At 35.7% G+C, this 24693-nt stretch overlaps 1 protein-coding gene across 3 annotated transcripts in view; it reads right to left on the bottom strand.

Moving 5' to 3' along the window:
* The window catches only part of atg7 (autophagy related 7), a 70622-nt gene extending 46230 nt beyond the window's left edge, over positions 1 to 24392 (bottom strand). For 2 of the 3 annotated variants that reach the window (XM_023353402.1, XM_023353400.1), the window contains exons 1-15: positions 23928 to 24388; positions 22219 to 22425; positions 22024 to 22078; positions 19359 to 19476; positions 19128 to 19205; positions 18891 to 19007; positions 17714 to 17860; positions 17345 to 17433; positions 13522 to 13643; positions 12538 to 12628; positions 11657 to 11801; positions 10564 to 10722; positions 6227 to 6421; positions 3925 to 4170; positions 2165 to 2280 (exon numbers count right to left, since the gene is read on the bottom strand). In XM_023353402.1, the coding sequence (XP_023209170.1) occupies positions 2165 to 2280; positions 3925 to 4170; positions 6227 to 6421; positions 10564 to 10722; positions 11657 to 11801; positions 12538 to 12628; positions 13522 to 13643; positions 17345 to 17433; positions 17714 to 17860; positions 18891 to 19007; positions 19128 to 19205; positions 19359 to 19476; positions 22024 to 22078; positions 22219 to 22390 (1850 nt within the window). In that variant the 5' untranslated portion in view covers positions 22391 to 22425; positions 23928 to 24388. Of the gene's footprint in view, positions 1 to 2164; positions 2281 to 3924; positions 4171 to 6226; positions 6422 to 10563; positions 10723 to 11656; positions 11802 to 12537; positions 12629 to 13521; positions 13644 to 17344; positions 17434 to 17713; positions 17861 to 18890; positions 19008 to 19127; positions 19206 to 19358; positions 19477 to 22023; positions 22079 to 22218; positions 22426 to 23927 lie in introns of all 3 variants that reach the window. The other variant, XM_023353401.1, reaches the window with a different exon arrangement.
* Positions 24393 to 24693: the final 301 nt, after the last annotated feature.

Below are 24693 nucleotides of genomic sequence, written 5' to 3'. Positions count from 1 at the left end.
ATAAAAGAAGAGCATTGTGTGGACTAAAAGAAAAATCTACCGGTACTATATAAACTGTATGTTTACTTTGAAAAATGCAAGAAAAACACTCTAAAAGTAAGGTTATGTTCCTTTTCAGTCAATGTATGTAAACATCTGGTTTTAACTGTATGGGTGTTCCTTGTTCAGCCCAACATGCTTTTCCATTGTAGCTTTTTACACTTTTGAGATGTTGGCCAAATACAAAGAAACATGTAATTCAAACTTGGCATGAATACAAAAAGACACTGAGCTCATTTGTGCTTTCAGATCTCAAATGCAGACAGAAGGAACACTTGAGCTTTTGTATGAGCTCCATGACTACGAGTAAACCTAACCAGTTTGAAAAAACTTTTCTTCATGTGAACAACAATTATCAACATTTCACATTTCACACTGAGTTGACAGTGGTTTTACAAAGTCAATGTCTGTCAAACTGCTTGAATACCTACGTGCCAATTATGTGCGTCTCGGAACTGAGAAATAAATATGCGCTATTGGGGACTTCTGGGGATAAAAGTACAATATGGTTAAAAAGCAACAAAAAGAACATGCATTGAGTGCCAACTTAAAAGAAGTAGATTTAGTAGATTCAGACCTCTTTAGTACAAACACACACTTGCACAACTCTATTCTTTTACAGAGACACACCGGTGCACATGACTACACACTCAATAGGCAGGAAAACATCTCCTTCAACATTTTGAAAAAAGGATGAACTAGGTGCAGAAAATATCAAGCGACCACAGATCACAAAGAGAACTTAAGAGTTCACTGAACCTTGGTGTCAAAAGGGGGGAAAAAAACTAAAACAGTAGTGACACAAATGCCTGCAGCACCGTAAAACATCAGCTGTAGCGCTCCTCCATCAATAAGACAACGTGATCAATGTTCACTGCAAATTCAAATGGCTGCTGGTGCTAAGGGCTGCTTATTAAGGCAGTAATCTGTACAATTCCTTGAAAAGTGCGTCATTCACTTCACATTCAGATGTAAAGGATATTAGAAGCAAAAGTACAGATTGTTATTTCTCTGTATTATGGTGCTTAGTGACAAGATGGAGCACTATTTGAAGAAAAATGAATCCCTCAAATGGGAGGAATGGGATGCAAACCCTCAAGTGAAATTACTGATTTGCTTCATGAATAAAAACAAGAGTAGCCATCTGGGAGCTTCCCAAAGGACAGTTCAGTTAGAGGGTGATCGGCTGCTTGATGACAGAATATCAGGACATCAGGGACCTGCACTACAAAGCAGGTTTAATGGCTTACTGAGGAGAAGCTTCGGATGCTGTAGATTTTCTGTATCACAAAGCTGGAGCATAAACTATTTCATATATACATCACTGTATATATGTTAACAGCAGGTCAGACTTTAATATAAGACAAAAACCATAAAAAACATAAACATATTGAACACTTGATTTACAAAGAATTGAGGGATATTTACCAAAAGCCTTAAACAAAATCAAATAACTCAAAAAAAAATGTAACCTGATGAAGATTATTAGCCAATGTTTATTCTTCTTTGAAGTGTAAATCTGAACCACAGCAGATTTATTTCTGATTTATGCAAACGAGTGCACAAGAATCTGAAACACACAAAACTGATTTCTCTAACCACGAACATCAAGTCAAATTCTTAGAATTTTTTTGTTTAATCAAAGCATTAAAAATGAGAACTGCCATGGGGCGACTCTAGCTCAGTGGAGAGAGTTGGCATTTTGCAATCAGACGATTTTGGGCTGGAGTTTAGTTTCTCCCTGTCACATGTTGATCTGCCCCTGAGAAAAAGACTTAATCCCAAGTCACATACCAATCTGTGTACCAGAGTATGAATGCGTGCACATTAGAAAGTGCAAGTAGGTGAATGTGGCATAGTGTAAAGTGCTTTAACTGCATTAACCATATTTTTTTCTATCCATAAACCAACACTATTATGATTTGATATGTTTTATTAGTTCAGAAAACACATATAAAGTCATATGCACAATTAATTAAATGGAGATAATCAATAATTTAAATTCTAGAATTGACTGATCAGTTGTTTTGTGCACTGGCTGATGCTATGGGTATTTTTTAACAAAAATATTTCCATTAGAGAATTGAGAGTGACCGGTCACTCAGAATAATGTTTGAACACGTACCCTTCACTGTGCTGTAGGATGGACACCATCAGCTCCACAGCCAAAGCTCCAGCAATCATGGCAAGGCCTGGTCTGCTGACGGTGCACTGCTGATCCAAGGTCCGATCCCTGGTCGACTATTCACAAAACATAAAGAACAAAAACACTAACTCGATCATTTTAAATAAAGCCTGACACATTCAGTGAAAGTAAAGAATAAAAGCACCAGTCCAAATGGCTTTTGAGTAGAAGAAAATCTCCTTTGCATGACGCTTATGTATGAAAGCACTGAGGGCAAATTCAGGATCACAAGCTGTTGAGACTCACTGGCAAGCGTAGTTGCATTTCCATCTCAGTAGGCTTTTATTTATGCAACCATGTTTTTATAAACAGCACCATCAGCTTGTCCCTCTCATTGACTGCAGGGTCATCTCTCCAGTCAATAGATGGAAAGATGAGCCATTAGTGTCTACAAAAATTGCACTTTATCAAGTAGTAATTGTGCTATAAACACTGTAGATCAGCAATAGATGGAAAGGAAAACTTGCTAGAGTCCAAAGGCTTGTTTCATTTCCTTATGAAGGCTGATCGGTGTCACTGTAATGAGATATTTGTAACAACAGCCAGAAGAATAAAAGCGACTTGTATCAGTAATACATTATTAATTTTTTTTCCTATTCATTCCCCAAAACTGAAACTTTTCTACATGTAAATTTCAGTGAAAGCAGCCCGTTGGCTCTAGTTCTGATGATAATATTACTATAATCTGTGACTGAGGGGCGATATTTGTAGAAGCCAAAGAAGAATAAAGCAGGTTTCTAGAAAATGGCTTTAGCCTTTAGTAACTGATGAACGCAGCTCAAACAATAGTCACGTGAAAAGGTCATGTGAGAGGGTAAAAAAAAAGACAAAAGGGTGAAAGCAAAGGCTGTCAGAGGACAAAAGCAGGATGTGGGTGATGGAAAAAGTAAGATTTTTCTGAAGTATATAGGCTGAGTTAGGTCCACTTTATGTCAGAACATCAGGAATAAATGTGTGATTTTTCTTTAAAGCAAGTGGGGACATTTAGATGGACAAAAAGAAACTCTTATATAGAAACTGCAAAAAATAATCAGCACTGAAATTGGAGTGGATCAGTTTGGTTTAAAAATATTCAATCTGTCTTTTCTAACTCCAGCAGATTTATAATAGAGAGTTGTAAGAATAAATAATTATAAATAATTCTCCTAAGTATGTTGCTGCTGGAGTACAGGGAGTTATCAGAACGACTGCAATTGTGTTATTTATAACACATGAATACACTTTGATCTACATCATTTCACCAGAGCTCTGGCTGTTGGTTTAGGGTTAATGTCCTGCTGGAAGACGAACCTCCATCCAAGTTTTAAGCTTTATGCAGCTTCTAAAAGGCTTTCTTCTGGATTTTCCCTGGAATTATGTAATCTTCCTATAAAACCTGACCACCTCTCCTGGTGGTGATCCAAGAAAACCACAACTAGTTCATGCTGCTGTGATCGACATACTGTGTGATGGTGTTTGCATGTTCAGGATGAAGCATGTAGGCCAAACAATATTAGCAATACTGTTTGGCCTATATGCCACTTTGGCTGTGTTGGTCTATTGCATAGAACCCTGACTAAATACATTGATGTTTGTGGTTATCACATGACAACATGTGAAAAGGTGCTAGACGTGTGACCAGTTTTCCAAGACACCATTTGCACTGCTGCAGAATGTGTGTTTCATGAGGTGGTTGTATGGATGTTAAGAGCTTTTCTCACATCTCCTGGAGCAACAACATCATTGCAGAAGTAGCAGCCCAACTTGTGCCCTGGGATGTTGGAGAACAGAGAGGATCCTGGGACACTGAGCGCAGCTCCGGCCGGAGTGGAAGATGATGAGGAAGCAGAGGAACAGGAAGTAGAGGAGTCTGTAGCAGCGTAAACACTTTGACTGACATGAGGTTTCTTTAGACCATGTCGCATTACAACGAACGTGTCGAAGCCTAAAGCAGCATTCACCACGAGCTGAGGAGAGAAAGATGATGACATGGTTATAAAGAAGCCTTTTTTTCATTAAACACAAGAACATTTTACACAAATATTGTATATTAGAATTTAAAAATATAGATTAAAAGAAGCTTTTTCTTATTTATTGAAAACCTTGTAAAAGTCAGGAAAGCATTTGAAAGAGGGTTAGTTGTGGTGTTTTTATTCTTTGACTTATATATTGTCCAAGTTGGTAAAAAAAACATTGTTATTGATGACTTATCCAATTTCTGGCCAGTGTGAAAATTCAGTGCCTCATTTGATTTGAAGATGGCTCTACTTCTGAGGACAGACAAGCACAATCTAGTTCTGTACAGGCATAATAATAATAATAGTAATAATAATAATAATAAAAAAACATTTGATGACCTGATAGGTCACTAACAGATGATTCTTAGGAGGAGTGATGAGGGCAGCCAAACAGAATCAACATTAGAAAAGCAATGCATGACATGGTCTTTGGTTTTGTATCATTTGTATATACAGTTTCTAAGATATTTATTTAATAGTAGGAAAAATGTCAATTTTCTGCTTCAACCTGTGGTGCATGGCAAAAATCAGATCCTTTATTCATCAGAACAATGCAGCTGACAGAGGACATCCTTTATTTTTACTATGACTGCCCATCAATCTGCAGCCTTTGCATTTTAAATGTCCTTCTGTTTTCACTCCTGTGTAATAACAGTTCATAATGTCTTGGCTGAAGCTATGCAGTAAGAAAAAAAAAGATCAACTGTGTAAAAAGACATTGAAATAAATGTTTATATTCAGTAATTTTCAATCTGCAAATGTTTTAGTTTATTTTATTTTTTAGTTTATAACTCTGATATAGTTGATATAATGGCCTCTAAGTTTAAGAAAGTCGGCTCTGTCAACTCTAAAACTTTGCTTACTTCCAAATAATACCAAAATTAATACAAGGATGGTGGTGTGCATGGAATCAGTGACTTAGGACTCTTCTTCACCTCATTTGTTTACTTCTCTAACTTCAACTGTCAGTCTGTTAATGATTAACTTCAAGAATTTATTATTGTGAATGCTTTCTGTGTCTGTGCGCTCTTATTTCTCTACAATGATCTGGTTTTTAGTGTCATCTAAAACACCAACTCTACAGAAAAAGAGCATATTAGTTAACTTAGTTAACAAAAGCAATGCTTCATAATGTGCACTGCCTCTAATAACAAGAGCTGAATAAAAAAAGCAGCCTCATCTCACAAAAGGCCCAGCGACTGCTCAGCTGAGCCATCCATTAAAAAAACTAATCAGCAAAGGAAACACTTCACTGTGCACCAAAATAGGAGGAGTAACACAAGTTCCCGACTTTATGCTCAATAGAACTGATTTATTATAATAAATAATAAGAAAAAGGAATAGTATGAGTCACACAGTGTTAAGTAAGTAAAAGCAGAGTATTGACCGTCGCAGCAACAATTTTCTTTGTTCTTCTAAGATCTCTATCTATATACTGCAAGTAATGGTCACAAACCCTGATCAATTACTGCATAACGTGATAGAAGTGCTGCAACCAAACCAGGGAAGTACAATGTTGCATTTAGCGCAAATTTGCTTACAACAGGTTTATTGTCAATCCAAGGTAATTCACATAGGCTTTCACACGATGTAATTTTCACAACATGTTCACAACACGTGGTGTTTTATATTTTAAGAGCCATTGCTGACAAAAAGCCAGTGTAAATTCTTATAGTAAAAGGCTTTCTGTAGTGTCTAAAATGAAAAACCCTTCGTCAGACCTTTGTGCTGTAAACAGCTGTTTCCTGTGACAACAGTGGTGGGAGAGAGCCGCCCATCAAATGTACAATACGCACTAATGAGTTAAAAGTGGCCAAAAAGCCTCAGAAAGCATTATGATAATTTGCTCAGTGTACTCCACTGCAGGTGTACACTTTGACAATGCGTGTCATTATGTCAGTCATTGTTCGTATGTAAAATGAAATGGAGCTTTAATTGCTCCTGAGCTTCAACCCGAAGCCACTGGTGTGAGTTCATTTCACATGCTGCACTGTTCCTTTCTTACCTTTCTCTTGCTGGCAGCTATAACAGTGGGCAGCCAGCGGCTCTCCCTTGTGTCCATGAGCAAAAACACCACATCGTGTTCTGAAATGAGCTTCTCCAGCTGCACTACATCTTTCTGGGCCTGGGAAAGCGTAGCCTGAGAGAAATTCACTGGGTGGCCAGGCATTGGGATGCTCATATTGTAGCCCTCAGCGCTCTGTAAGAGGAATTGAAAACGGAGACAATCTTATTAAGCCTTGGATGAAATGACTGCGTGTATAAACAGAGGCCAAGTACGTGATAGCCAACATTAGAGAGTGAGTGGTCAGTGGAGATGAACAGTGAAATCATAATTAGTGGCCTTGTTAGGTTTGGACATCCAAGCTGAAGTGAAGACTCCTTATAGCATGTCTGCATGTAAATGCAATAGTCATGTCTTTAGCAAAGCAAGGCAAGGGAAGGAAGTTTTATTTCTATGGCATATTTCAGTAACAAGTGCTTTAAATGATGAAAACATAAAACAATAAAATTAAAAAGGGGTACATTGCAGTGAAATAATAAGAAAAGTAAAGAAACGTTAGTCTATGGACTAAAATTAAAGTTTTAGTCCATAAAACGTAAAGCTCATATTAACTGAGCCTGAGGCTAAAACCCAAAGAAAATGGATTTTAGCCTTGATTAAGAGGAACTCATTGTTTCAGCACTTTTGCTGTTTTTTGGAAGTATGTTCCAAATTACAGGAGCATAAAAGTTGAATAAGGAAGAAGACTCAAACTGCCACCATCAGGGGTTTAGGTACAACCCAGCAACCACAGAGGTTCAAGTTTCTCATAAACTGGAAATTACTAGAACACCAGTATCACCATCCACAGCGGACCCAGATTTATAATTTAACTGATCAACAATAAGTCAACCAAGAAAAGGATTCTTATCTGAACCAAAGATCTTCAACTGCACTGGGATTATTTGGTAATCCTGCAGCAGAAAATTGGCATTGCTGGGTTATATAATCTCATCTTTCAATTTAATATTTTTATTTCATATTTCTTAAATGCTCCAAATATTTCACAAGCTATGTCTTCTGTTGTTGTAGCGATTCCTCCTTCTTGCCACAGTGGCTGCAGATATTTTTGCACCCATTTTTCAAACGTGCTAGTTATAAACGCCAAAACAGCACTCACAATGTGGTTCCAGCTTAATAAATTGCATTATGGGTTGTAAGTTAATACATTTGCAAGTCCTGCTCCCAGTTTTGAACTTTCTCATTTTCATGAAGGCACTAGACTGCACCTGTTATTTTGCTGATGTAATCCTGTTTGTGTGTTGTTTGCAGATCATGTTTGCTAAGAAGTTTGCACCTGAACATGCAAGTTGTTTAAAAATCAGGTCTTGTAGATTAAAAGAAAATCACAATAAATTACATCAAACATGTATTTAATTCTTTATCATTGTCACTGTAGTTTTATGTTGCATAATCAATCCACCTGAGAAAAAAAAGCATCTCAACAAAATAACTACAAGCCCAAATGCCATTGACACCAAATATGACTGAATATAAACATCTGACTGCATTTGTAAAAAGAAAAACCAAGAACTGTAGGAATAATGGGAAAAAATAACTGAGGGGAAAAGTGCTGCATTCAACAGCTACCTTTCAGATTAAATTTTTTCATGTGGAAAAAAGTCAGTGCAAGTAGTTTGGCAAATTAGAGCACTCCTTAAAGCTTCAATAGTACCACCTACTGCTGTACTTTCAGCCCCCAGTGAACCCTTTTATTGCAATTCTCCCTGAGTCTGTTTTTCAGACGTCTTCTGAGGCTTTGGCTTTTTTATAGTTTGATTGAAACAAAAAGTTAAAAGAAGTTCCTACCAAAAGTCAAACAAGGTTAGTCAATTTAGCCCAACTTTTTCCTTTTTTTATTATTGAAAATGTTATCTTTTTCCAACACATAGAGCATAATGCTATATTTTCGACAACCCCCAGGACACAGGAAACTGTTTTTGCTTTTGATTACATGGTTTATCAAACAGACTACATATTTCTAAATTAAGAAATATTGTATAAAAAAACCTAAGTCACACTAAAAATATTCATAAAACCACTTATTGTTCTTTAACCATATTATATTCCATATATTTATGGTTGTTATTTTAGACATGAAGATAGCACTGTGTTGCTGCAATCAGGAGCAATGCTTCTAAGTGTTTATTCTAGAATAAACACTTAGAAGCATGAAGTTTGTGATTTATTAAAATAAACACCTAAAACATTTCAACACTGACATAACCTACAAACAAAATTATAAAATAAAAATATAAAAATCTGATTATTATTTTGAGGATTTTTAGCCACTTCTGAAAGTTATGACAAAAAAAATCAAAACCGTTAAAAAAAAATTTAATATCATATTGCAATGGGTATAGAAATGGTAATTATTATTCCAGAGAATGTAAATGTTGATTTAAATAAGCCTTGTTATCTTTTTTTTCTTGCTCATACATTTCTCCAAAATGTTTAGAAAAAAGCCACATCATTGAGTGTTAGATTGTGCAAGTCAACAGTTTTGACTAGAAATAAAATCCCACAGAGAAAAGCCAAGTCACTGCTTGTTCATTCTGAACACTGAATTACTTTGTCTGGATTTGTCACCATGAAAGAATTGGAAATGTCAAGAGTAATTTCAAATGAAAAACAGAAAAGGGCAAGGATAAGGTGAGGTATTTTAATAAGAGGAGCAGCTTTTACTGAATCAGTAGATTTCACAAGCTTCTCTTAGCATACTTCAAGAGTGGGAGCTGCTAACAAAGTGTTACATTTACATTTAACTTTGACGTAAGTGTTGCTAAGCAGTCGGGTGGTGAGTTCACACTGTACAGATAGTAATCACATTCCAATAACTCCAATAAATATCACCAGCCTGCAGCCAAGAGAGAAAATTAAATTTCAGTGTGGAAAACGCTTATAGCAAAGACTTTATGAGGACCCAATATTACAAGATTTCTCAATCAACCAAACCACAAAATATTGGCAATTCCACCAGCTATTATGACATTTTTTGACCATGGTCAAAATATAAAACCTGCTGCTCCCTTCGACACCAAGACCTTTTCTGATCCAGATTTTCTCACTTCAATTACTGGAGTTCTGTGCCTTCAGCACCTGATGCTCCATATTTGTAGAAAAACAACCCGATGAAAAAAAAAGAAAAGGAAAGAAGAAACCCTTAATAATAAGGGAACACATGGATTCAGCTGCTGTGCCTGAAAACGAGCAGAGTTTTGTGCTTCCTATTCTTTTTCCCAGAAGAAGAAGAGAAAAAGAAAATTAAAAAAGGACGGAGACAGAGGCTTGGAAATAAACATGATGGGGCAACACCTGCTTACGTGTGCATTTTACAAAGCGCATCACAGGTGACATTATTATCTCAGACCACTGTATCTCATTACCGGGAGAAACAATTGCACAGTCGTGACTGCAATACAAACGAGGTGTAGGCCAGAGTTTAGCGTAATTTCAGACAATCTGCACACGGATGACGAGACATTCAAATTTGGGAAGATTAAAAACTCAAAGATGATTTTACTCAAAAAACTGAGTCTGAATTCACAAAATTAAGAGAATAACAACATTCTTATGTAAACAGATTTTCAAAGTTTTGCTTAATAATGACAGTGTCTAATATCAGAAAAAACACAGTTAATGCTGTTATATAATTGACCTACATGCGGTGTTTTTGGCTTGTACGCATTAAATTATTTCAGCCACGTGTCAGAAGAACACACAAGAATATTTTTGAGGCCAGATAATATATATTACATAATAACAGACAATGGGGCATTAGCCGCTTCATAAGGACCACAATTTACAATCACCAAACTTGTAAAATACACACAGGTGTACAGAGATAATTAAAAATGATAAATATGCATATGGTCCACGCAATTCCAAGAGGCTTAATAATGAGTGAGCTCTATCGCACCCAATCTGAGCCAGTCTTTGAGTTATTGGCTGCCTTTTCACTTGCTAATCCAACCAAAATATCTCCCTCAGTGGAGCCAGTCATTAATTACTAAAGTAATGAAACCGGTCCATTAATATGCAGATAAAACAGCTTCTCATTTTCTCCTCATTTTGGACACTTTAGATATAATCATTCAACAAGGGAGAAATTTAAATTACTATACTATCCAATAATTTGCTCTATGCAACAGAGTCTTTTGTAGAACGAGCCTAAAAAAAGACTCATAATTACTAAAATTATGAGATGACAAATATTTCCATTTGTTTAAAGATTTTACAAACGCTGACCTTGTATAGCAGGTTATAACCCAAACATGAATCTTTACTGTTTGACTCACCACACCCGGAAAGATTTTTGTAAGACGGTCAACAGCTGCTGTAGCTTTTGATTTCCCTCCTCCGAGGCAGTCTTCGAACTCATAAAGTGGCTGTCGAACCGGATTGGAGTACGAGATCTTGGCGTTGTCAACAAAGGTGATGTGTCGGACTCCCCAGCCCTAGAGAAGGACAGAGACACACAGTTCAACCTTTAACTACATCAGAAAATAGGTCTTTCTGTCAGGCTTCAGTGAACGTTAGACATGCAGAACATTCCCACATTAAAATAGAATTTTGCTAACTTTTTTGCACCATACCAAGCTCTGTTTGTGTTGACAACAGAGATGAGAAGACTGAGTTAACTACAGTCAATAGTTAAACAGCAAGGTGTTTAAAGTGAAGTCATAAGAAGAAGCTATTTAAAGGGAACTTTCTATCACATGTTGAGAAATGTCTGGTTCATTCAGCAAGAGAGAGCAAAACTTTCAGCAAATATCACCAAGGCACGCCAGATGGAGTACAGAAAGGTTGCTGTTTATAGCCGTGTGTACTTTCAACCTCTGACGTGAAATAATCTGAATTTGAAAGTCCTGTAATCCGTCATTTGTTTTCATTCTGAATTTTTTTTAAATACAAATCGGATGTGAATCACCAGCAAGAGACAAATCACTTCCAGTGTTCAATGATTTTATATAAATTTTTATACAATTATAATTCTATTATTTAGTAGCATAAATAACATAATTATGTTCTGTTCAGATTGTGCTCAGTTCAAATAATGAATTAGCTGCATGCGAGATGGGGGTCGGGTAGAAACAAAAATAGAAAATTAAATAGACGTCACTCAAGTCCTTCATCAATGCTTGTTTGTATCTTACAACAAAATGTTGCATTATCATTTCAAACTAGTCCTTGGTAAAAGGAGACCATGCAAAAAGGTTGTGTTCACTGTTTGTTTTACCAAATAAATGGGAAATAAGGAGTGTATTGATAAGCATGTTTCTATTTGTGTTAGAGTTAGAGAAAAAAGTAGAGTGTGTACTCTACGTATGTTCATTTGGATTATTTTATCTTTGCCAAATAATGGATCAATCTTTCATCCTTCCGTCTTACCATGAGGGTCCTGGCAACATTGCAGCCCAGAGTCCCAGCACCAAGAAGGAGACACTTTGTGTTGACCACTTTGTCCAAGTCCAAAGAAGGAACCAGCCTCCATCTCATTAATTTAAGGTTCAGGTCCACTGATGACTCTGCAAGTCTGCAGGAAGCAGAATGAAAAAAACAAATGCCTTCAGTTTCTGATTACACCTGAAATTATTCAACTTCCCACTGTGAATTAGCTTAATTTGCAAAATTAAAAATCATTCAGGTGTTTGCAATAAACCAATCATAGAAGAACACTTTGAAAAGTTGAACAGAATCAATATTGCAAACATTTTATGCACATTAAACACTATATCCTACTTTCAGTCACTGCAAGGGACACAAAATTTTTCAACCCCAGAGGAAAAAAATATTCATACAAGCATATGTTTAGAAACATAATATGTGGGCTCAGGGACTCTTGGTGAAGAGTTTCATCAAGTCCGTTATTATGGGAAAAGATGGTAATACACCTAACTCAAGAATATTAATGAACTGAAGGTCTTTCCCCAAGATTACAGAGGAACGATGTCAGAAGCTGGAATCTGACTATGAATCACATTTTTAGTGGGTCATAATAATAGTACTGAAGAGTGGTTGTCAGGAAGAAGATTGACTTTGAAACAGCAGTTATTAAAAGGGACAATTTGTGTTTAATTTGATACAATCACCTGTAATATTAGCCATGTTTAGCTGACTGTGAGTTTGATTTGATCAGAATAGAATAGAAATATACTTTATTGTTCTTCAGTGGGAAAATTCAGATGTTTCAACAATTAAATGGGGCACAAAGATAAGTTTGTTCTCAGCTTTTTGTACAATAGACAGTACCAGTTTTCCAAAGGTTTTACCTTTTAGGATCCATGCATTCACTCAGGTTGACCATCCGTGGTCCCATTGCTCCCTTCGGATTTTTCTCCCATCCAACACTTTTAAGACACACTAAGACAATAATAAGCAAAAATTTTTAAAACAAATTTAGCCAAATATTGCAATCAATTTTCATAAGCAATGAAAATTCTGCATTAAAATTAATTTTAGGACTTTTAACATTGAAGACTGACTTATTCTATGAAACTGTTGGACACTAAAAGGTAACGATGTGGTAATTTGTTGGTCTCTGCAGCCCCCTTCATTATACTTAGTGCAACATTACTCCTTATTTACTGCAGTGGTTGCTGTGGTACTATGTGCTGTAGTGTAAAATAAGCAAATAGATTGATTGAAATGGGAAGCAGTGAAATTACTTAATCTTTATCTTCAATCAGCTTTCTTGAATATAATTACAGCAATGTATGTGACATTTTTATTCTTTATTTTATGATCTATATGACAGCAATGCCTATTCTCATGCATATTTAAAAAATCAGAACAAGGTGGATTGGTTAGCTTTTCAAAACGCCACCAAATATGCAGACGTACTCAGAACAGTTAAATTTATTTTGGTTGCTTGAACACATTCACAGTGACTTAATTAAAAGCTGTGATGTGCCGAATGGAAAAAGGTGAGAGAAACAAAGACGCCTCATTGAAACTTAACATAAACCTTTTCCAGATCACAGAGCAACTCCTCTTTCAATGCCACCATTACCATTTAAATTGTTTTCACTCCTAATTCGGCAGACAAAAGGATAACAGAAACACTTTGTGAGATTAGATTGAAATGAGTAGTCTCTCAGAGGAATGAGAAATAAAACTCGGACTGCATCAGCAGCAAAGAGACAAATTCACACTTGGCATGGGCAGAGTTATGCTTAAAAAAAAACAAGTGCATTTGTGAAGATGTAAAGACATGTGAGAAGACAAATAGAGGTGGGCAAAGACATCAGCATTACCTGAGTTATTGGGAAGCTCAGGTAGCTTGACTTGGAAGAGGACACTGTGCTGGATGGAGCGGTTTCCCTGCAGAGTTTGGTCTCTGAAACACAGCACTTCCACCAGGTCCAGTTTAGAGCCCCTGACACACACAAGAGCATCACTCATTCATTAAAGAGATAAACAAAAGTGAACCCTTATTGCCTCTCTCACTATTGGTGTAAAACCAACACAAACCCTGCACTACTTTTTATGAAGTAGTCCAACATTTCTTGGATTGCTCAGTAAAAACCAAACAGGCAAATACTAGAGACATCGTGGCTACTTCTTAACAATTAATCAAATACTCAGTTTTTGTGTGACAGTGTAGTAATGCAGAGGGATGTTTTGATAAGATAATAACTCCCTCTGACTGCATGGAAACTACAACTAGGTTTTTACATGATGAGGCTAAGCTCGATGGGAATTCCTGCTTTGAGCAATAAAAAAAACTTTTTCAAACAAAAGATTAATGCTAAAAAACTAAACCAAACAATTAAAAAAAAGCAAATGTTGACAGTAAATCACATCTCAGAAGTTTCCAGAGAATCTTCTTTTACTGATCTGAACAAGTCTGCAGTTTTGTTAAAGATATTCTCATGTGACATTGGAACATAGCAAAAGGTTCAGTAAGTGTGTTAGATTAAATATTATTAATTCTCATTAGGAAAGATTTGATACCTGCTCATGTAGTAGCGTCAATGTAGTGTCTAAAACAAGATAATGTTATGTAATGTTATGTTTTATTTGAATTATCCATATACTTCAAAGTACAGACTTTAAAGACAAAATAAAGATGGCATTTTTAAATTTATTTTTACTTTACATTTTATTTAATAAATTATTATGTTAGAGTAGTTTCTTGGTTGAAGTGCTGCTACAGTAAGTGATCTTAACCACAAGATATATATGTGCAATCTACATTTTAAATGATCAGGATATTTATGTCACATTTAAATGTAATTTACGTAGTACTTCTTATGTCATATTTGCATCCATTTTAAAAACAAGTTTTATAGTTTTCTGAAAAACCCATCAACATTTTAAAGTAGTTACATGTAACCTAAATGATTGATTCATACGATATACTTATTTATATAAGAAAATATATTAATATGATTTTTTTAAATTAGCATTATCTCTATATATCTGCCATTTGTAAGTTCATATTCTTTTTCTTTGCCGTCATTATGTCCACAGTTTCAACCACCGAAAGCATTTAAATTAATTGATACAGGGATGTGCTTTAGGTTCTCTCTAAAAGCAAATCTCCGTTGAACCCAGAAGTTTACATACACAGAATAAAAAAATACAAACACATTTTTCCCCCACTGACTGAAGATGAAATAAGACCAAACTTCTTCATTTCAGGTCAGTAAGAATGACCAAAATTATGTTTATTTGCGAAATGGTCTTCATGGTTTTAAGGCATCCACAGCTCATTAACTATTAACTTTACAGTAGGTATTAAAACCAGCAGTTTTACTTGTTGCCGTTTTTGGATTTTTATGCCATTACCAGTTTGTTATAATTCGAGTTGGTAAACTGCAATTATGATTTGAATGGACTCGTTTCCACTTGTGTTTAAAAGCTCTAAGAAAGATAAATAAAGCAGAGTTTAAACTGATTTGGTCAGACAAACTGAATATCACTTTATCCTCCTTTTCTTCCCTGCAATATTCCATTCTAATACAAACACTGGTATCACTTTAAGTTTTGGATCCAGGTTTATAAAAATGACTCGCATTTAAATGTTTCTCAGGTCTCTCTACAATGTCATGGATGATTGACAGAAGAACAGAAAATGAATCATCTTAAGCAGAAATAGAAACGTTCAAGCATTATAACATTACTGGGACCTTTGTAGGTCAGCCACCTGTGACTACTGATAGTCGGGTACAACTAATTCATCTCGGCCACCTGTGAAACAGATTTCAGCAGCCTCACAAAACTGGTGCCAACACCTTCAGAAGGACATCTGTGACTGGAGGAGGGCAGCATTTAAAATACTGCTTTTATTCTACAGAGGAGGGAAACCAAATACAAAATGCTCAATGCTTTAAAAATGTTTTGCACATACTGTTTGCAAATTTTTGTGCCTGATGTTCTCCTCAACACAGTAACATCTGAAGATAATGAGTGATTTTCTGTTGCACAGCTGCATATAGTAAAACACAAAAAGTTAAAGTGGAATGGTTTGTCCTTTTAAGAGAGATTTAGTAAATAAGAATAAGTTAAGTGTCTCATGTAAAAAAATAATTAATGTAGTTTGTTGAAATATGATGCAAAAATTATTTGATATTGAACAAATGTATTCTCAGAATAAAGAATAATCATAATAACTTTGCACTTAGGCAAAGTTATAATATTTTGAAAAATATTTTGTTCAATTATTTCTACAATTTCACATTATTCAGCATGACCTCATGTAAAGTCAGCAGCCCAGCAGGTTTCTGCTAGAAAGAAATAAAGGTTTTGAGTGGTCTAATCAAAGTGCTTTGACAATAAACAACTGCTCTTTGTTACAGCTATTTTTTACAGCACTGCCATACCTGCAGATTGCTTCGAGAATTTGCCCTCAACTGTGGTCAGCTGTTTGTGTTTTAAGAAATGAAAAATCTCTATAATATATTGCTTATATGGCGAAGCACATCTTCTTTAATTGACACTTTTTTTTTGTAAATGTACTTTTAAATTTGGTTAAATGTGCACATAAAGCTTAGAAGCAATCTCCAGAATTAGGAGCTATAGCATAAAATATGATTTGTAATTTACACAGAAAAAAACACCATCCAAAACATTCATTATTATTTTTAGAAACTGACATGTTATAAACAGATTAATGGGAGAAAGATTAATTCTGCTTTCAATATCAGTCCCACTGTTGTCATGAACCACAAAGTAATGTTGCTCAATTAATATAGAGCACCTCAAAGCACCTTTAATCTATGTGTGGCTCTACAAAGTGCTTCATCCCGCCATTAGACGCAGTCTCAGGTAACATAGATGAGTCCCAAGAGGTCGAGATTTAAACTACCCACTCTGCTGTAAGTGAATAATCCACTCAACTACCTGAGTCACTACCAAGCTATGTTTTCAAAATGGACTCTTTGGAACTGTTAATTAATTTTCTTGCAGTCCACATCAGTGGGTAGATGCAGCCTTTAATTTTTATGTTTCAGAAGTTCTTTGAAGTCTATATATATTATACATTGTAAATTCATTCATCTTATTGCTTCAAAATTTCAACTTAAACTTTGAGACGTTCAGACAGACCTTCTTACAGTTAGTTGTGTAATAGGAGCAAAGTTTCTAATTGTGATATAATAAATAAAAAGATATAGTTACTCCACTGGATGCCTGTATTACCTCCTCCCTGATCTTTGTGTAAATATTTGATCCTGCTCTACCCAGAACTCATGTACTAAATGTTTGGCACAAATTAAACAACCTGCACCAACTTCACTAAGGATTGTTAAGAATTTTATCCTCTAAACATTTTCCTAAAATGTTCAATCAAAAATACTTTTTACAACAACTCTGCTTGAAATCTGTGCTGCACTACTTTATTAAATCTGAATAGTATCCACTAGCTTTTCAATCCAGATGCGCTATAAATAAAAGTGAAAGTCAAGAATCACAGTTAATTGATATATCGTGTCATGCGCATCAAACATTTCATCATACACTAATACTTCTTGAAATTCACTGTTTCATAATGACTGTTTCAGCACACATAATTTAGAAGATTTCCTCATCTTTTCTCTGCTTGAACACAGACTCGAACACAAATGTTTTGTTTACCACTGCTTGGCCAAGAGGACCAGGAGATTTCTCAGAGGCCAGCCTGGATGTTGTGACAGAGTACATGGATCATAGACGCCCACAGTTATCTGGAAAAATCAAAGAAAAGTGATTAGCTTCCCAGATGACTGTGCATCTCTGTATCTGATTTTGTGAAATAAAACGAGAAAAAAAAAGAACAAGAACAGTCCCTTTTGAAAACAGCTTCAAATGTCATTTGATGGCCCTATGAATACCCCACAAAATGTCTTAGAACTCTTTAAATCAATACTAATAAGAAGAAATAAGTGATATATATTTGCCTTAGAAAACATTTCGGAAATCAATTCATTCATGGATTTGCATAATATAATGTTTTTATAAAAATACCTTCTTAGTGTCAGTAAAAAATGCCTCCCAGTCCTCAAGTAGAGCCATCTGAACAGCATCATCAGCATATTTCATCAGGAAAAAAGGAACTGCAGTGATCCCTCTCTTTATGCAGAGGCCATCATAGGCCTCCTGCAGGGCTGAGATCTGACAGAGAAATTATAGCACAAGAGTTAAATGTTTACGTTATCAACAGATACATCTGGCTTTTTACAAAATACAGAATGATTACTGGCTAAATGTACTTTTAAATTTAAAAAGATAGTAATTTGCCAAGAACACCAAGACCCAATTAAAACAGATTTCCTAAACTACCACTACCACATTTAATTGTTAAGACATGTTCATGCAAATAAATATTAAAACATTCAATATTTTCAAGCTATTTATCAGCTTAAACATTAATAACTACCAACAAGAGTTAGGAAATGTTCCCTTCCTTAAAAAAGACATCTGTCATCTGTGATTGGTTAGATACAGAAGCATGCTCATATGCAACTTATTTCTCTGCTACAAAAAATTCAAAACAATATTCTGTGAGTTTAGAAGTTAATACATGCCACAAACATTAAAATACCTACTAAGCTACTAAGGCTACTAAGCCTCAAATATATCGCCTTCACCATATTGGTGTGTGCATTACTAATACAGAAAAAGTTTATTTTGGAAGGCAAAACTTGTTGCCTAAAACTGTTTATTCCAAACAAGATAATATTTTGCATGACAATATAAGATCCAGTGTGTAACACATTGCAGTAAAAGCCCATACCTAACACAGATTACAATTAGAACTACAAGTGGAATCATCATCACAAGTTTCATCAGTAATATCACCATCACATTTTAATATTGTGCAACATTTTTTATATTAATTATTAACCATGTAATTGTCCAATGGCAAAACATAGTGGAAATAAAGCTTTTAAAATTGTGGGTTTGATTTAAAAACAGAAAATCAAAGTTCAAAGTCAGAAAAAAAATCTTATATCTGCCAAAGTTTGGGGTCTGACTTGGAAAGTAGGAGGTAACTGAATCATCAAATTCCTAAACCTAATATGACTGCTGCTTTAAAACCTATAAGCTACAGAAATAACTACATTAAGCTAAGCTACATTACAACTTAAAATAAAATATTTAAGATATTTTATTCAGTGAATAATAATTTAAAAAGGCCAACCTGTTTTGGAGAGAAAACTTCCTCTAGGATAACAGGCGGCTGAATAATTTTTAATCCTTCTGGGAAGCAAAGTGCCGGGAAACAGAACCAGTAGTAGAAATGGTATTTCTTGAGGTCCTGCAAAGAGATGTCAGAGGGATATCAAAATTATAAAGATGTCCATGTCAAACAACAAAAACAGAAAATCACAGATATATGAAAATAAGAAATGTATATGGTTATCTATAAAACACATACTGCAAAGGTCAGTAGAATGAATCTGCAGAGGACAGAAGGGTTCTTCAGTGCAGCTCCAGACTGTATGGCCTCCCATATCTACACAGGAAACAATTGTTCAATATTCTTTTTTTCTTTGCCCAGCTCAACTTTGTGACCATCTCTAACATGTGTTTCACAGACATTAAATCCACATGAATGAATCTGAAAGCATATTTGTGTCTGTGAAAATTCCTTAAGGACACCCTTTACCTCTTTGGCCTCTTTCTCCAGCAGAGCCTTTTTGTCAACAGCCTTAAAGGCATCGAGTGTGTTGGTGTTATACAGCATACCAAGAGCTGGACAACAACGAGCCGGAGTCGGACCATCACTAACAGCAAGAAGAATTAAATTGTTGAAATAAAGCAAGTGATCAGAAAGCAAAGAACATGTCAACAATACAAGACTCTCACTTTATGCTGATGCATTATGGGGTCTCTGCGAGAAAATTAAGTCATGTCACCCCTTTGAAGTAAGTGTGTTGCTTTTAATGCATTACCATTTTGAAGGGTGCATGTGTATGGGGATCAAGAGTGAGTAATTCACAGTGTTCTGCCTTTTCAGATAGGAGTAGATTACTTTTGTCATGACCTTCTCTTTTTGTTTTTTATAGCACAGATCAGCTGACACCTGGTAAAGAAATGTTATTGTTCTATGAGTGCCACCAAGTGGCCAAGTAATTAGTAGATAAATTAAATTTATCAGGCAGAAAGTGAAATACAGTGACTATACTGTGCACTAAGATATCTTAGCCATTTTATTGCTTTTCCAAATCAGTCATAAATCAATTATTGATAAATGAACCAGCTCTATGACAACTGAACAAGCTCTAAAGAGTAGAAAACAGGTATGCACACCAATAGCTCATGTTGAAATATTTTAAGTGCTTTAAAATGATCTGAGCAAACACAGTTTTAATGTTTCAAGAACTAAGAAAAGGTAGACAAACCCATTTTTGTCCTTTTCTTGTATGAAAAGCACACATTGATGGAGCACTGAATATAAACACACTCTTGCTTTATAGTGTAGTATTATTCCATCAGTGTAATGTGTTAACACATTCAACCTCGTGTGTATTCTTGGATCTTTCTCCTTTCCTCTCTCGACCCCATTTGTGGTTTGACGAGTTACAGGTGAGCCCAACTCATTGGCTGAGAGAGTGACAGTGCATCTCTGTGTGTGTTTAATGAGGTTTGTTTCAGGCAACTGATTAGTTCCTTCCTTCTCATGTGTGATTTGAACACTCATTTTCCTTCAGCACCTGCATGCTATTCTTCTCTCCATCTCCAGTTTCCCACTCAAAGTGCTGTTGTGAATCGAGTGGAGGAGAGTGTTGTTCCCTAAAGTGACAACCCAGATTCAGTGAGGATGGACAGCATTACAGTTCAATTCTTTTTCTGAACTGCTATACTAAATAAGGACTTTTGTTTGCTTTTTTTGTTTGTCATTCTCCTCATAACTTTGAAAGAGTATAAATTACTAACGCCCCACAGCATTTTATTGGTGCGAAATGCTCATGCTGAAGAGTAGCTTGCTGAAAACCCAAAGGACGCGGGTCTGTTTGGCCACATGTGACTAGTGTAGAAGGTCTGTCGAGTCCCACTACACAGGAGACACTTGAATCACCCAGCATGACAGCCAAGAGGCTTCCTTTAGCTGATAAGGGGCTGAAGGTGAAACACAGCTACTTGGAATGAGAGAAAAAGCACCGGCATCTGCAGAGTGGAACATGTGGCACTTGTTCAATCCAGTTTTAAACTACAAGTAAACTGACTAATAGTTCTGGACTTCAAACGATATACTTTCTGCTCTAAGCTAACCAATAAATACATTTACAATCTTGTAGCAATGCAAATTAACAAAGAAAGTGCAGCAAGTGTGTCAACAAGACCTGGGATTTCGATGGTGACTCGTGGGAGCTGCAAGAAGAGAGTCTCATTTTCAAGAAAAGCCATTGTTTCATCAAGGTCAAGACTGTTTCTATATAACAAGTAACACTTGGTACAAGTTTAAGTCCAGATATTCCATCCATACAAGTGCCACTGCTTGGTTCCCTGATAAAAATATCTGTGCAATAATAATGTAGAATATAAGAGATAAATTCTGTTTTTATTGCTATTGTTGGGGTCTTCAGTTTAAATATGCATCATTTTGCCCTTATAGACTAATAAAGGGGAAATACATAGAGATTTTATTCTACCAGGAAATAAAACTTTTTTTTTCCTAAAATGCTCACCAGTGGTATAAACAAGTTTTGATCAACACTGTTTTATTGTACAGCTGGAATGTGGAATAGCTTTCCTTTCAAAATTACCTCCATCTTTCTTACAATCAATGCTGACTCTCTTCATGAACTGTGCCTAAATAAGACACCCCCACAACATGAAGGTGCTATTATAATGTTTCACTGTGGGAAGGGTGTGTGTAAGATGAGGTACACTGTTTGTATTTTTTCACATAATGAGTTTGCATGTAGTGACTGATCAGAGAACCTTCTTCCACATGTTCGATGTGTTCTCCATAAGGATGTGATAAAATACATATGAATCATCTTACAGCTTTCTTTCAAAAATGGCATTCTGCTTAGCTTTTCATCTCATCCATATTAGAGGATTCTAACTGACGTGATACAACTGGTTCACAAACATAAAAACTCAAAAATAAACAAATTTCAATTGTGTATCGTTAACATTGTATTTCCTCATTTTGTCCTTTTTCATTTTTGTTAGCCAAATAGCAAGTTTTAATGAATTCACTGTTATGATACCACTGTAAATTAATCCATTTGATGTATTAAAAATGCAATATCAACAAAATAACTACCTCAGATTATTTAAAAAAAAAAAAACAACAACAACAACAAGAGTGTTTTACTTACACATCAAAGGCGCTGAACTCTAAAGTCAGACGAGTGGGCAAGCCGACAGGGTCACCTGTCAGGTTTAATACAGATCAAAAACTTCATTTCAATTGTTGTGTGATAAACACAACAATGATGAACTGTTTATTCAGTGTTTCAGTGAATAAACAGTCTTTCCTTAGTAAAGTCCCAGGATGTAACATTACCACTCACCATTATAATAGTATCCTTTGATGCACTTGGGGCTCTCGTCCAGTCTGTAATCATTGAGCTTCTTCTGGGTGAGCTGGTGCCAGAAGCCTGCCTCCAACGCGCTGCTGAAGGGTGCAAACTGCAGCTTGAGGTCTTCAGAGGATAATGATGCTCCACTGATGTCAGACGCCATCAGGACTTCAATGACCAATTTCTACAAACACTAAACTGAAGGAGAAGGCAGTAATACTTATTATAAGGCAGTATAGTTAAAGAGTGATAAAACTGTATTGATAATCATGTATTTGACCAACATGATTTATTCATTTACACGTAAAATCATTATTGTTGGCAGAGCTGCAGAGGCGTATAAGCAGGAACACTTCTGCATTTGTTTTGCAGAAGAATTGTTAGAAGCTGGAATACAAGTAGTGGGATTAATATAATCCTCAGCTACTGCCAAATACAAAATTATTCATTTTAGCAAGAGTTCTTTACCTCAGGTGCTTTGACATAAAACCAAAAGAAGGAAACAAATGTGATAAACATAATACACAAATAAAACTTTACAGTTTTAAGAAGGAAATCTTTGTTCAGACATTTTTTCTGTACCTCATACACACAAATGCCAGTTTCTTAGTTCAATTGAAGTGCTGGAGCCATTCAGAGATAATCTATTTTAAATTATTTATTACCTTATCTCAATAAAATTTTTAGTTAGCATTTTTGTAAATCTTGGGTCTGAGAGGGTTACTAATAAATTAAATATAAACAGTAATATTTCCTAGTAAATGTGTTTTCCCCCCAAGACGTTATCTTAAGTTTTAAATGGCAACTTTTCTGATTAGCTTTTGTTTTAAAATAAAATGACAGTTTGACATAAACTATTCCAAATTATAATTATAAAAAATTTATTTTTTAATATTTTTTTCTTGTAGTTTTGAACACACATCTTTTTACAAGCCAGTTTTTGACAGATTCACCCTGTGTAACACTGACAATGAACAGATGCTGTTTCATTTCACGGAAATGCTTTTTCTCATCCAAATTTGTCCTGATTTTCCTTGCACTACCTTGACATATTTCAGGTTTATGTTGCAAGTTGTCAGAGCATCTGACTCTGACCAATCAGTCATCCACAGTATTTCCAGTGGAAAGTTTTACGTCACGACAAGTTACTAGCTTCACTGCTTGAGTCTCAGCTGATGTAAAACAGAGAAGATCATGAGAAAACAAAAGCTAACAAAGATGAGGGAAATCTTGTTACAACATGGTTCCGCAACAGTAGAGGAAGAAACAGATGGAAGAACACAATAAAAGTTCTGTCAGTCAAACTGCGACACAGGAATTTCATAGTCTTTGAAGAAAACAAGCCCAATCCACAGACATCCTATTCCAGAACTGCCAAAACGACCTATAGTTAATGTTCTGACACCAGACAGCTGGCTGAGTCACTGTGAAATGGGGTACACTGAGGTCACTGTTTCTGACTGCAAATGGACTGAAACTGTCATGTCCATTACATGGAAATGGACGTTCATACAGATTCCCCATCAAAAATTAGTTATTTGAGGAGGGTCAAAGTTTCAGTCTCTAAATTTGCAAAGCATGCAGGAATACACTCCTAAATATCTGCAGGTCTGATTGCTGGTGGCAGGGTTATTCAAATTAGTTTTATCCACGACAGACATATTTTATGAACAAAATTGCTCCAGTGTTTCTGTACTCACCCTCGGCTGCTACTTCCTGTTTCAGATGGTCATGTGAACGCAGGATTTGTCAATAAAGCGGTGCAGTGTGGGTAAAAGCAGCGCGTCACTTTTAGCTTAGCTGTTTGCGGCTTCCTCGGTGTTTTACGGCGCAAGAACCATGGAGTAAAAGACGAAGAACCAGAACAAGAACAAGAACACGCAAACGAGGAAGCAAGAGAAAACAGACAGAAATCTGTAGGCGCCGTTTCTTTTCATCTCGGACGGAGAGATGAAATGATAATAGAGGCTGCTAAAACACACTCAGTTAGTGGTATAAGCCCTACTGTTTAGTCTCAGCAGGCAAAGCTTCACAAAAACACATCCGTTATGAAACAGGTTCTCTATTTTACTTTGAGGAAAATGAAGAAATATATATATATATAACTCTCATTTTCACCTGTGCGGTCACCAGAAAGTATGAGATCCGATTCAGACAGAGGGAGGGCGTGTGATAATAAGTTAGGGACCGTCTGTAAATGTTTCTTCCAGGGAAAACGGCACGCTCGACTCGACAGCTTCAATCAAAAGAATAAATATTTTTAAGGAATTTATTTTTGATTCATTTGACTATAGTTAAACCCAAAGATTATTTCAGTTTAACTATATTTTTCTTATAAAAAATATCTCAAACGATAAGTAAATGTGTATTAAAATTCATTTGAAGGTGAATATATTTTATTTTTATTTACATTACAGAGATTAAACTCTTATTATGATTCCCCTTGTATCTTCACGAGTTATCTTT

The sequence above is a fragment of the Xiphophorus maculatus genome, chromosome 20, assembly GCF_002775205.1.
Source record: "Xiphophorus maculatus strain JP 163 A chromosome 20, X_maculatus-5.0-male, whole genome shotgun sequence".
In the NCBI taxonomy this organism is placed as follows: Eukaryota; Metazoa; Chordata; class Actinopteri; order Cyprinodontiformes; family Poeciliidae; genus Xiphophorus; species Xiphophorus maculatus.
The sequence above is the reverse complement of the archived record's forward strand: the minus strand, read 5'-3'. Positions and strand labels throughout refer to the sequence as shown.